This window comes from Ictidomys tridecemlineatus, chromosome 13 (assembly GCF_052094955.1).
Source record: "Ictidomys tridecemlineatus isolate mIctTri1 chromosome 13, mIctTri1.hap1, whole genome shotgun sequence".
NCBI lineage: Eukaryota > Metazoa > Chordata > Mammalia > Rodentia > Sciuridae > Ictidomys > Ictidomys tridecemlineatus.
The window spans coordinates 100,160,635-100,173,666 of record NC_135489.1 but is presented as its reverse complement, the minus strand read 5'-3'; the positions used below and the strand labels follow the sequence as shown (position 1 = coordinate 100,173,666).

At 49.3% G+C, this 13,032-nt stretch overlaps 1 protein-coding gene across 5 annotated transcripts in view; it reads right to left on the bottom strand.

Annotated features, from left to right (window-relative positions):
• The window catches only part of LOC101954706 (E3 ubiquitin-protein ligase RNF213), a 105,130-nt gene that overhangs the window by 27,078 nt on the left and 65,020 nt on the right, over positions 1 to 13,032 (bottom strand). For all 5 annotated transcript variants that reach the window (XM_078030678.1, XM_078030679.1, XM_078030680.1 and 2 more), the window contains 11 exons: positions 12,588 to 12,706; positions 11,749 to 11,868; positions 11,216 to 11,343; positions 10,659 to 10,803; positions 10,235 to 10,373; positions 7,849 to 8,040; positions 6,989 to 7,134; positions 5,679 to 5,833; positions 4,229 to 4,441; positions 3,823 to 4,004; positions 3,089 to 3,209 (listed from right to left, as the gene is read on the bottom strand). In XM_078030678.1, coding sequence (XP_077886804.1) covers positions 3,089 to 3,209; positions 3,823 to 4,004; positions 4,229 to 4,441; positions 5,679 to 5,833; positions 6,989 to 7,134; positions 7,849 to 8,040; positions 10,235 to 10,373; positions 10,659 to 10,803; positions 11,216 to 11,343; positions 11,749 to 11,868; positions 12,588 to 12,706 — 1,660 coding nt within the window. The remainder of the gene's footprint in view (positions 1 to 3,088; positions 3,210 to 3,822; positions 4,005 to 4,228; positions 4,442 to 5,678; positions 5,834 to 6,988; positions 7,135 to 7,848; positions 8,041 to 10,234; positions 10,374 to 10,658; positions 10,804 to 11,215; positions 11,344 to 11,748; positions 11,869 to 12,587; positions 12,707 to 13,032) is intronic.

Here is a 13,032-nt window from a genome sequence, read left to right as displayed (position 1 = left end):
GAGGAGAAAGGCCTGGTGAGGGGAGGCACCCATTGAGGAGGGGCAGGGGTCAGCTGTGCCTTGGGGCAGCCCAAGGCCTCAGGATTCTTAGCAGTTTCCCATCATTTTATCTCTTTGTGCCTCTGCTGCTTTTAAAAGAGAAGAACCAAATTCCCAGTGTCTAAATTTTCCCTCTTCCTTCCTTTTCTTTTCAGGTCTGCCCCTTCCCTTCTCTTGATGAATTTCCATCTTTAAATGATAATAATGTGATGACCATTGCGACACACCATTAAGCTCTGAGAGACCTCAGCACTTTTGTAATATTGGCTTTAGATCCTGTTTTATTTCTTTACTTATTTAGAGATGGGGTCTTGCTGTGTTGTCCAAGCTGCTCTCAAACTCCTGGACTCAAGCGGTCTTCCTGCCTCAGCCTCCTGAGGAGCTGGGCTACAGGTATGTACTGCCACCCCTGGTTATATCATACTTTAAAGGAACAACACATAGATCCAGTTGTGGCAGCACAGGCAGCCCTTTCTGATTAAGCATCTCCCCTCCGCTCCCCGCTAACCACATTCCTAAGTTTCTCTGAGGTCTTGTATGTGCCTGTGTAAACCTCCTGCCATTGTCCTGTGCCATTCTGCCCTTTAAACCCTGTGGCCTGGGAGGCCCCACTGCAGGCCCAATTCTGTGAGTTCCTGGTTGGGAGCTCAGCTGCAGATCACTGGCATTAACCACTGTATGGCAGCTCCCATGAATATTTCAGACACCTGTTTCCAGTAATGGATATTTAGTGTGTATTTGGGTTTTCACGATTCTAAAGAGTGCTGTACTAACAGTCTAGCGTATGTCTGCTTCAGTAAAAACAAGAAGTTGGGCTGGGAAGCAGGTGGGTAGTGCAGCCCTTTCCTGGCATGAATGAGGCCCAGAGTTCCACCTGAGGACCACAAAATAAATCAAAGTGTCTCCAGGACACTCATTTAGAAATGCACATCTGCAGCAATGCAGGATAGTGAATTTAATGATTTAATGGCTGTTTCTGAGAGTTTGTGGTCAGGCATGATATTGAAGGCAGAATTAGGCTGATGGGTCAATTCAGAGAATGGAAGGATTGAAATGTTAGTTCCTTCAGAACACTTCCTCCACCCTCATCAAGATAACCTGCCCCTGCTCCAACATGTTGCTAAGGTAACCTGTCCCAGGGATTGTCCCTCCCTATAGGGAGTTTTAATTAAGCCCCCTTCCTGCCCAGATCACTTCAGTTTGACCCCTCCAGCCCATCTTTTCACCTTTTGGCCATCCCACCAAGCATCTTCTGGGCCTAGTCACTAACACAGGAAGGAGAGAGATAAGGGAGAAGAGAACAGGAGAACAAAGGAAGCCTAGAACATATAAAAAGGCAGAACACCCTCACTTCTTGGGATACCAGGATACCGGCTATGGCCCCCTTCTCCCTTCTGGGAGAAGTCTATGTGACCCATTTTTAAATATGCTTTATATGCTTGCCTCTGCATGTTTCTCTAATGTTCAAACTTCACCATGTAAGGAAGCAAAACTTGTCACTGGTAATCTGTGGTATCAATGTTAGTACTGATGTTCTATAAGGGCATTATACAAGTAAGAATAGTTCCCTATTGCTACTTTGCTGAGGGTATATTTTTCTAAAACATACATTTTGTCAAATGTTCTCTTTACCTTTTGACATCATATAACTGATGACATTCATAGATATTTTTTGGCCATCCTTGAATTCCCAGGATTGATCAAACCTGGAAATGATGTGTGTTTATTATCCTGATAAATTTGATTTGTTAACTAACAAACCAACTCAGCAATGGATAATGGACTTAAACATTTCTCCAAAGATACATAAATACCTGAGAAGCACAAGAAAAGGAGCTCAGCTTCACTAGCTATTATGGCAATGAATATCTAAACCCTCTGAGGACTGGGGTAGTAGCTCAGTGGTAGAGCACTTGCCTAGCATGTGTGAGGCTCTGGGTTCTATCCTCAGCACCACAATAAAATAAAGGAATAAATAAAAGTATTCTAAAAAAGCTCTTCATTATTAAAACATTATTCTTCATTATTAAAAACAAACTTCTTCATTATTAAATTCTATTAAAATTCTTCATTTTTAAAACAAAACAAAACAAAAAACTCTGAACCAGGCAAGGTGGCACATACTCAGCGATAAAGAAGCCTGAGGCAGGAGGATCACATGTTCAAGGCAAGTCTGAGCCAAATCCTGACTCAAAATTTAAAAAGAGGCTGAGATGTAGCTCAGTGGTAGAGCACCCCTGCATTCCATCACCAGGACAAAAAAAAAAAAAAAATAGAGAGAGAGACAGAGAAATTTAATAAATTGATACTGTGAGTCCCCTTCTAGTTATACATCCAAAAGAAGTAAAAGCAGGCCTCAAACAAGTTGGTGAACACCAAAGTTCACAGCAATCACAACAGTCACCAGGCCTCTGACATTCTGGTCAAGTCTGGGGATGCCAATCTATTTCCTATGTGCCTGCCTGCATTTCAAAGGCTGCATACCTGTCTACAATGGCCTTTCTCAGACACCCTGACAGTGGGCACTCTGGAGGTCAATGGCATTCCAACCACAGGATGAGATCACACAACAGTGACCCTAGCCCAGGTCATGGGGTGAAAGAGGTGGGAATCTGGTTGTGCTGAGTGACCATTGTTGCCAGACAGCCTAGCCACAGGATGGTGGCTTTCTCTGAGGGGCACTGGTTGTACTATCATTGGCTTTATCTGGTGTTGGGAGCAGAGGCTCAGTGGTTTTCTATTCCCGTGGTCCTATGAATTGCATGTATTTGGAAGTCCCCCGCTCCAGTGGCATTCTCCTGCATCACTTTCACCCTGCTCAGGGTGGTGGTGACTTTGCCCCTGAGGGCTAGAATGCTGGCCTGCTCTAGGTCAGCTTGGAGGTGGGTGGAGCCTAACTCTTCAGCTCTTGCAAAGCATCCACAAGCAAGTTTCCTGCCAAAGTCATTATTATCCCTAAGTGACATGCCACAATACAGCAGTCAGGCAGGGCAAACTCATGAACAACACATGTCTCTGCATCCCACCAAGAGACATGCCCAGTGCTCACCTTGTCTAGTGAGAAGACGAACTTGGTCACCAGCTGGCCCAGCTCAGGAATCTGGCTCTCGGTCCCCAGGAGCACATGTTCCACAAAGAGTGCAATAGAGAAAACACGACTCCACTGGGTTCTGTCGAAAGAGGGTGTTACACACTCAGCTCCAAAAGAGAACTCTGAGACAGGAGGAGGGATGAGAAGGCAGGTGTAAGGCAGCACGGGAAGGCGAGCTGACAGGAGGGATTATCCACCAGCCCTGCCCTCAGCACTCCCCCAGCTCTCCATGCAGGCAGGACTTTGGGTCTCACTTTGCTATCTCAGCATGCTCAGCCACTGTGCTCACTCTCTCATAATCCTGCACACAGTGAGTTCCTCTTGACTCTCACAGCAGAGCACAGGTTGGGACCCTCCCCACCCTGAAGGCCTGCCCCTCTGCTTGCCCTGCCTGCCCCAGTCCATTCTAATGGCTCCCTGCCACCACAGTGGTTCTCCAGGTGCAGCTGAATAACCTGCCTTTCTGTGGCTCTGGGGCACCATGGCCTCCCTGCATGTGGTTCTCCTCTTTCTCAAGCATCTAACGAGATGCCTGGCACTTGACAGGGTTCATCAAGCGCAGAGTGAGTGCACAAAGAGCCCTGCCCGTGGCAGGAGCACCTGCTCACCCTGCTGCCAGGTGTGCCAGGACCTGGAGTCCACTGATGAGCACAGGCTGAGCATGCCAGGGAGAGCCGGGCTCTGGATCTCACCTGACCTCCACAGTGACAGCTCTGGCTGTGCTCCCACTGCCTCGCAAGTACCCGTCGGAGCAGACAAGCTCCAGTGGTATGGACAGCTTCTTCACCAGCTGCAGCCAGGCCTGGGGACTCGGCTTCAGGGTGTCTCTTATCAGCATTTCAGCACAGGCCATTGCAGCCAACACATCTATTGTCTGGGAAGAGGAGAGTGGTCACATGACCCCACAGGACCCCACCAGCCAGAGGTCCTGGCAGAGTGTGTCCTTGCATTCCAGGCTCATAACCTGCTCCTTTGGGTCTTGGGATAGAGGAAGCACTATCCAGCTGTTCCCAACACCTCTGGGCTAGGCTGACTCCCAGGCCCCTAAAGGATCTCTCTTTGTGCTCCTGGGGACAGGCGCCTCCCGAGGGGCTGTACCATCTCACTGCCAGCCATGTCGTGCTTCTGTACAACTTCAGTGAGGCTCTGCAGAACCTGTGGGTGGATGGTCAAGATTCTGGAGAAGTTGTGCAGCCGGGTCTTGAAATGCTGATAGGCCAGGTGCACCCACGGCAGGGAGAGCCCTTCCTCGGGCCTCCCTGAGGCTGCCCGCAGCTCACAGACACAGCACCACAGCGCCATCTGCAGAAACTGGGGGTTTTGAAAGGTTTTCAGAATGAATTTTTAATTATAAAGAGATGTTTTCCCGTGGGAAATCAGAACTATTCAAAAATCACAAAAAAGAGAATTACAACCCGGACTTCCTATCTTCCGACTGCTTTTCAGTAGAGCCTCTAGCCATTTTCCTAGCTGTGCCTTTCCTCAGAATCATCCTCAAATCAAGATCACTGTGTTCCTGATTTTCTCCACTCAAGATTAGATTATGAGAATCCTCTATCACTGATTATCTGTGCAAACATTGTTTTTTCAGTGGTTGCAAACAACCATTTTAAAATGGACATACTGTAATTTGTCCCTTCTTCATTTATTTGGACACTTAAATTGTTTCTAATTCTTCATGATCAGACACAAAGCAGGAAAACCTTGCTGTGAGCACCTGCCTGGCCTCTGCTGAGCAGCGGTGGGGGGTCAGGCTCTCCAATCACCCTGCCATGTGACCACTGCTCAGCATCTGCCCAGGAAGCCTGTAAGCCCTCCCTTCTTTTTGAAAACTCAGTTTTGCCAGATGAGCAGTACAACTGGCATCTAGAGACTCTATATGTTCTCTTGAGTCACTGATAGGGCTGAGCATGTGAGCAAAGCTTTCTAGAAACTTGCACGATTACACCCTGTGTAGCTGGCATAACTTCTACCCATTTTAAAAATAAGAGTATATTCTGCTCATTCTCCGCAAACTCCTTGCTAACCTTTTGTCATGCTGGCTAGAGTATATTCTCTCATATTCTCCACCTTCTTTTTCTGCTCTGCGTGTTGACTACCAGGCAGCTGAGTTTCCATCTTCGGCTGGGCTCTGGCTCTGCAGTCAGCACTTGCCTGGTGGGACTGAGGCTCTAGGTTTTCTCCCCAGCACCAAAAACAAAACTTATCAATCTTTCCACTGAATTTCACTCATTATTCTTACCTTAAGAGGTCAGTTACATATTTATCTTAATTTTGTCAAGAGAAACTCAACAATTTCAAGAGGGGTGATACAAGGAATCTGGAGAGCTTCTCAAGGTACTAGAATGTGCATTCCTGGAGGCCTTGGGGAGTGACGAGGATTGGCCCTGTGTTCTGAGCAGCTCAGGGGACATTCTTAGCCTAGCGTTCTGCATGGCTTCATTCTGTTCCCCTACATGGTAGCACTAGCTCTCAGAAGCTGAGTTCCCGTGTTTGTCCCCAGTCCAGACCATGCAATTTCCACACATGACCTTGAGTGGATACCTACCTTCAGCTCCTCCCAGGTGGACACTCTCATGGTGAAGAGCAAGAAGTCCCTCAAGTAGCACTGAACCAGCTCCTGCTGCTGCTCTCCAGGGAGCTTGGCAAGAAACATGCCCAGGGGAGTCTGCTGGAAGATTTCTACTAACTTATCTGACCGTCCTGCAGGGAGGAAACCAGAGTAGCTTGAGACAATTGAAGCCACAAGCTAAGAGAAGCTTGCTCCCCAGGAAGGAGAGCCATAGGCTAGAGCAGCCCCTGGGGGTGACTCAGAGACAAAGTGATATTGGTTGCCTTACGGGACTAGAGAGTGATGGATGTATAGACTAGGGGACACAGAAAGGAAGGCAGGATCAACATTCAATTTAGGCCATGCTAGCCCCAACACGAAAAAACATCTGAGGGAGTCTGAGTTTTGTGCTGTACGTCTGTTAGGTGTAATGGGCTCCAGTAACCCTGGGTTCCCAGGGAATCAGAACTGAGTGGGCTACTCATCAGGGCTGGGGCCAGAGACTATGCCAACCAGGGAGATTCGCCTTCCAGCAGATGGGGAGTTGGCTCCCAGCTGCACACTCTGCTGGACCAGCAGGGTTGGGTAGGGCATTGCCCCAGGTGAAGAAACACCCTCTCAGCAGGGAACAGACTGCTTCCCATTGGTTTAGGACATGCAGCAGAATACAGACCCAGGAAAACAAGTTTACTTTGAACATACTGGTTCTCTAAGTGAATGCTGAAAAGATGAGGTCATGTATACATGAAAGATGACTTCCAAAAACACAGCCCTGCCACTGGCTTTTTTGGAATGACTATGGCCAAACTCAGCCCCCAACAAGTGACAGCCAAGCACACACTCTCTAGCTTGTGTGACTCAGGATGGACGAACGGCTTATCATGGAAGAAGGGGACACACTTTCATTGCTAGCATTTGCTGAGAAAGTTTAAAGGGGACCTTTCCTGGGTCTGAGCCTCAGGACAGGAATGGTCAACTTGCAGCAGGTAGCAAGCCCCGTCCCTGCTGGAACATGCTCCAGTTCACCAGCCTGCTGGTCAATACACCACTAAATCACCTCACAGGCTCACTTGATGGTGTGACTTACAGGCTTCTGGCCTCCTGATGACTCTCACTCCTTCAGCAGAAATTTCAAAATGAAGGCAGGACATGAACTTGAGCCTATTCCACATGCAAAGTGTGAAAACTACAAGTCCCAGAATTTACCAGGTGCTGGCTGCTGACTGCCCACTGATGGTCAGGCAGTGTCTTTGTGGATAAAGGCTGCTTCACCAGGGCTGCATTGGGCCCATCTTGACAGGTCTCACCTTTTACATCCATGATGTACTGGGTCTGGACCCAGAGCTCTTCCACATAGTCCCTGATTCTCCAGCTGAAGGGGACACTGTTGCAAGCACCCTCGGGAAGGCTCATATAGTTCTGCACCACGATGGAGGACATCTCACTCTTGGATCTGCAGTGAGGTGAGGTGAACGAGAGGTGAAGGTGCTGTGGGCCAGGGGTGGCTCCACAGTAGAGTGCTTGCCTGGCATGTGTAAGGCCCTGGGTTCCATCCCCTGCACCACATCAAAATAAAACAAGGCTGCACAGACAGTTGCTGTCTCCTTTGATGGCCAGGACTCCTGCTGAACAAGAACTGGTGGGCTACCTCATAACCCCTGTTTACAGACAGAACGAAGCAGGCCACCTATGCAGGGCCTAGGAGGGGCCCAAAGCCTCAGGCAGAACCAAGTCTCCAGTGCCTGCACCTGTCCCTCTCCTGCACCTTATTGGCCTACATTCCAGAACTGAAGTCCCTGCAATCTGAACAGGAAACTTGGGAAGGCCCCACACAAAATAGGGATGGTGAGTCTGGTCTGATCAGAAGCTCGAGGTTGCCATCTCTGTCGATGAGGGAGATCATGCATAATGGAACATGAGCATGATTAAGGACATATTCTTTCCAAAGGGCAGTGTCCCCACTGCACACAGAGTCCAACCTGGCTTTCTGAGCTATCACCAGTGCCCTGAGAAAAGGAAATAAGGAGAGAGGAGATGCAACAAAGGCCTGCAGGATACCATGGCCTCTAGGATGTAGAAGGAGCTGGCGAAACGTTCCTTGGAAAACAGAGCCTACGTTCTCAAGCCCAGGAGAGCTACTGAGGGTGCCGTGTGGATTTTCATTCACCTTATGTTATTCATCACAAGCGGAATGTTCAGCAACTTAGTGTTACTAAAAATAAACATCCACAGGTCCCGGGCCCAGGCTGGTGAGTCTCGTCTGATCAGAAGCTCCAGGTTGCCATCTCTGTCGATGAGAGAGATCATGCTGGCCAGCAGAGGGGTGACTGCGCCTTGGACCCGCTTCCAAAGGGTATGCCTGCAGCAGAGTGGGACAGGGGAGAGGGGACAGGGGACAGTGGCTCGGTATCACAGCCAGTGCTGATCTTGACACCTCCTTCCTCTGTGTCAACAAGCCATCTAGCTTACAAGCCAGGGCTGCAAATTGAAGTTTCTATCACTTTTAAGTACAAGAGACTCACAGATGTAATTGTCTTAAGATTAGTTAGCAGGCCTGGATAGAACTTAATTCTACATCTAGTAACAGTAACTAGTGCCTTGAAAAGGTGAAGAAATATTTGCTGCATTTTTATATGATTTTTTTTCAGAACAAGCCTACTAGGTTCTATAAACAAATCAAATAAGGATCAACTTCACTAAAAAAAATTAAATAAATATTTTAAGAAAAAAAGTAGCTATAGATAAAATATAATAAAGATGAAGAGATCAAACTAAATTTGATACAAAGTTAAGTAAAAAAACATTTTTATCTAGAATTCGGCTTTTCTTACAGGTGTTTCTGTAACTAACCCTGAGTACTTCAGACTGACAGTGCTTAATTGGTTAAATTAACTACATCTAACGTTCATGCTAAAATGATATATTTTTTACATAATGAAAAATGCTACAGTTTCTCATGATAAAAGACAAGAATTAATAAATATTTGTTTTGGGGGAAAAAAGTGCAGCCCTTTGTAGGGAAATTTTTTTTTTCTGGATATATAGTACACAGGATTCTGGAGATAATTTAAAAACATCTACTGAGAAAAAAAAGATCCCATTAGGCAAGGACAATGACCTTGACTTAAGACCCCAGACTAGAACACACACAGTGGATGTGGGGGAGGCGGTGAAAGGGGCCCTGGGCCGGAGCAGCTGAGAGCCGTGAAAAGTGCTCCAGAGTAACAGTCACCGCAGAGGGTCTCCAAGAGACCAAATTTAAAACAACTTGAGAATCAAAAAAAAAAAAAAAAATGAAGGCAACAGGCTGCATAACATGATGAACTAAAAACCAGAGGACTCCTGGCGTAAAGGACTCCAAGGAGGCTGGCTATCTAGCCCCAAGGGTATGTGACATTAAGTCCCGGACACACAGTGCTGGTGAAGTGTCATGACATCCTGCCAGCCTCAGAAATGAGCATTGAGGGTACCGTGCAAGCAGGTCCAGTTGTTCCTGGGTGTTGCTGGTGACCACGGGGAAGAAGCTGGTCTCGGGTGCTGTGGAGACCATGGGGCAGTGAAAAGGGAGGCTGGCAAACCCAGCAAGGCCAGAGCAACAGTGGCAAAGGGGCGATGGGGCATGGCTTGGACATGTGCTAGGAAAGGGAGACAGACCATTCAGGGAGACAAAAGCAGGTTCAGTTTCTGGGCTCACAAACTTCCTTCAGAAGATGTAACTAGGAAAGAAGTCAAGGAGCACTGCAGAGAGAACTTGAAACAGAAAACTTCCTGTGGTGAGGAAGCCAGCAGCCACGGGCCCTGGCCTCCCAGGACTCTGCCATCGCCCACATTCCCCCTGTGGGCCACGTGGGGCAGCAGGCCTGCGGCCAGGGGGTCAGAAGGGCAGAGCTGGAGGGACCTGGAGAACCTCAGTGGCCTAAGATCATCCTGCCAACAGGTGGTTTCAGACCTCAGACCCTCCATCTGAGACCCTGAGCAACCCTCCTGTCCCCATAGCACAGGCTCCTCAAGGTTGTCTCACGTCTGAAGAAAAGGGTCATGGTATTATAGGATAATAAATGATTACGGATAATAAATGACACTCCTGGGTCCTATTTTTGTACTTGCTGTTACTTCAAGCTGTAGGGCTGGGAAGATAATTTCTGTTACTTCCCTGCACATCACAATCTCAATTTTAATAACCTTGAATGGCAAACCTGGCTTTGGTTTATGACATGCTGGCAAACATCCTATGAGAACAATTTTTTTAAAGTTTTTTATTATGAAAAAAAGTTAAGGACACAAAAGCAGAGAAAGGAAGCCAACCATCCCCATGACCACCATTCAGGTGGCCAACAATCCACCAAGACCAACATCCAGGTGGCCAATAAACACCCCAGGACCACCATCTGCATGGCCAACAACCCACACATGCCCACCATCCAGGTCTGTTTTGGGTTCTTGGAGCAAAAACATAGCTCTGCCCTCTGCAGAGGTGGAGAAAGAAACACCTGGTGTGCTCCTTCCCCTGGGATGGCATGGCAGGTCCCTGCACTGCCCGCTGCTCACAGTACCTGAAGGTGCCGGCCTCCTGGAGCGCATCCTGGTTCGCAGCCTCTCGCCCCACCCACTCCTTCAGACTGCAGAGCTGGTTCTCTTCTTGCTTCTTTAGAAGGATGGAGAGGCGTATCTTAGATATCCGCAAGAACGCGGCTGTGAAAAGGCAGAAGGGACATAATTTAGTCCACCTGTGGGCACCAAGTTGGAGGCTCTGCTGGGCTGCTTGACCAGTTCCCCTGCAGAGGGAAGCCACAGGTCCTCTGGCCAGGCCAACTCTAGAGCAGAATTCACGAGATGTCCTGAGACTCCCGCTATGCCAGCTGCATCTGCCAAGCCACAGGAACCTAGAAGGGCAGCTCGCCATACTCAGCCACCTGATTCCCACTGCTCAGGAAGGGCCCGCTGGACTAGGATGAGAAGCAGGGACATGACTCGTACCACTGCACTCACTGTCCCCATTCAAGAGGCTGAGGAGGATGGTGACTCTCCTCATGTTGCGCGGGCAGCTCTCCTGGTCCCTGAGCATCCCCACGGCACTTTGCACACAGCTCCTCAGCAGTCTGGTGGTGTCCAGGACCTGTGCCTGCCAAGGGAAACAGCACATCGTCTGCTGCTGCCATGTCCAGGGTGGGTGAAAGCTACGCTACCCACACGAGAAGGTGGCCTGGTGTCCACCTGCCCAAATCAACAGTGGTCAGTCTCCATGGTGAAGCTGACCTACTGACCTCCCCCGGCTGATCCCTGTGTGCTGCCCAGCCCCCAGAGGACCACTGGCAAGGTGGTGGCTGACATCACGAATTTGGCCAGTGGTTGAGGGACAGCTCCTAGAGCTAACTAGGAGCCTTCATAAAGAAGGGAAAGGCAGACCTTGTCCTGGAAGTCCCCTACACTTCCAGCATAAAGAGAAGGCAGGACTCAGCCTGACGCTGGCACAGCTGCCTGTGCTCCTCCAGCTCAGCCACCTGCAGCCAACAGGGGAACAGAGGAGAACTCACATCACTGCCCCGCAGGTCAGCGGTGTCCCATTCCATCTCCTCAGAACCCTCCTTTTCCGTTTCCATTGCTGCTACCTCCCCTGACTTGCTGATCTCTGCCTCCATCACCTCCTCCTGGTTGCCTTTCACTGCAAATGAAGGGAACACAATCAAGTCACCACTTGGAGAAGGAAGGGCGTGGGTAGTACCAGGTCTGTGCCTAGGCTGAGCCTCACCAGGGTTTCCTGTCCCAAGCTTCAGTGGCAGCTCCAGTTAAGGGGACATCCGTCATCCACTAGTCTGGCACATGACCCACAGCACACCAGCTGATACACTAGGTGCTGCTCCTGGGCCTTCCCAGGGCTCTGGTTTTGTGGACCATGAGCCAGGCAGTTCAGTGCCACATTCTGAGTTCCTGCTGAGGGCGGTGCCAAGACTCAAAGGGGACTCAAAGGTGGCAGCCCTGACTCCAGCTTCACAGGAGGCTGCCTAGCTTGGCACCTTTCACCTGCCTTTCTGCCCCCACCTCTGCAGTCTGCCACCTTGCAACTCACACTTTGGGCTGCCTCCTGGCAGGAACAGCTGGCTGATGGTGACACTCTGCAGCTTAGTCACATCAGCAGCCATGACTGTGGACCTTCGGAGGTCATCAATGTGCACAGACTGCCACAGCCCTGTGAAGAACAAAGCCACCAAGTCTTCTCACATCTTTCTGCTTTCTTCTTGTCTGTCATGAGCAGGGGCACACCTCTGTCCAGATGCTCAATCACACTACTGTCAGAGTGATGATCGGTACCTCAAAGCCTACATCCCCGAACACACCAAAACCCATCAGACCCCCTACATCACATCAGCACACTCACCACCAACATGAGTGTTGAGGCTGATTTATGTAGTCATGCAAAGGCTCCGTGGATCCTGTCCACAGTTCTTTATGTGCATCTTACCGTACTTACTGTCCCATAATTAGAAAGTGCTGCAAGGTGCTGACAGTTTGGCTTTCCATCTATGAAATTATTAAACTTGTTTCCCTCTTTCCAAAATACCAATTGTCTTACATAAGCCAGCTAGAAAAAGGGATGGACTGATTTGAACACAGTACTTCCCAAGGAGCAGGCAAAGGCGTCAGCACTAGGGCTGGTGTGAAAGGGGAAGATCTCTGAGTCATTTGCTTAATGAAGAGTGGGAGCAGGAATGTGTCCCGTGCACTCCTGAGGTAGACCAGGCCACGCTGACACAGCAGCAGCACGTCCCAGAGCGATGGCTGTGAACAGTGAGCCCAGAGAAGCCCAGAGACAAAAGGGGTTGGTGTCTGACCGGGACGTGGGCAGCATGGGACCTCAAGAGGCAGCCCAGACATACTTAAAGACAGTCACTCATCTTTTGGCCCTACCTCCATGGAATCCCACGTAGGATGCCCTGTTCCTCATCCGGGAAAGTTTTGTGATGAAATAGACGAAGACGCAGCCCTGAGTTCCTTGTATTTTGTTGATTTCATTAATAGCAGAATACCTATTGAGAAAACAAAAATCAAAACAAAGCAAGCAATGGAGCAAAAGCTAAGGTGTGAGATGGCTGCTGCGTGTCCCAGGAGCTGTTGGGGCTTTACCACATTCCACACAATGCCAGGGGCCACCACATCTCTCATGAGAGGAGAAGGGTGGCTTCCAATTGGCAGGATCACTTCCTACCTCTCACTGCTGATCAGAATCCCCACCCGCCCTGCAGGTCTCAGGGCACCCACATGGCAAAGGTTGGGGCTTACTGGCCTTCCCATTTTGAGAAAGTACAGTGTGGTACGGTGGCCCTTGCACACCCAGTGGCCGCAGACCACCTCC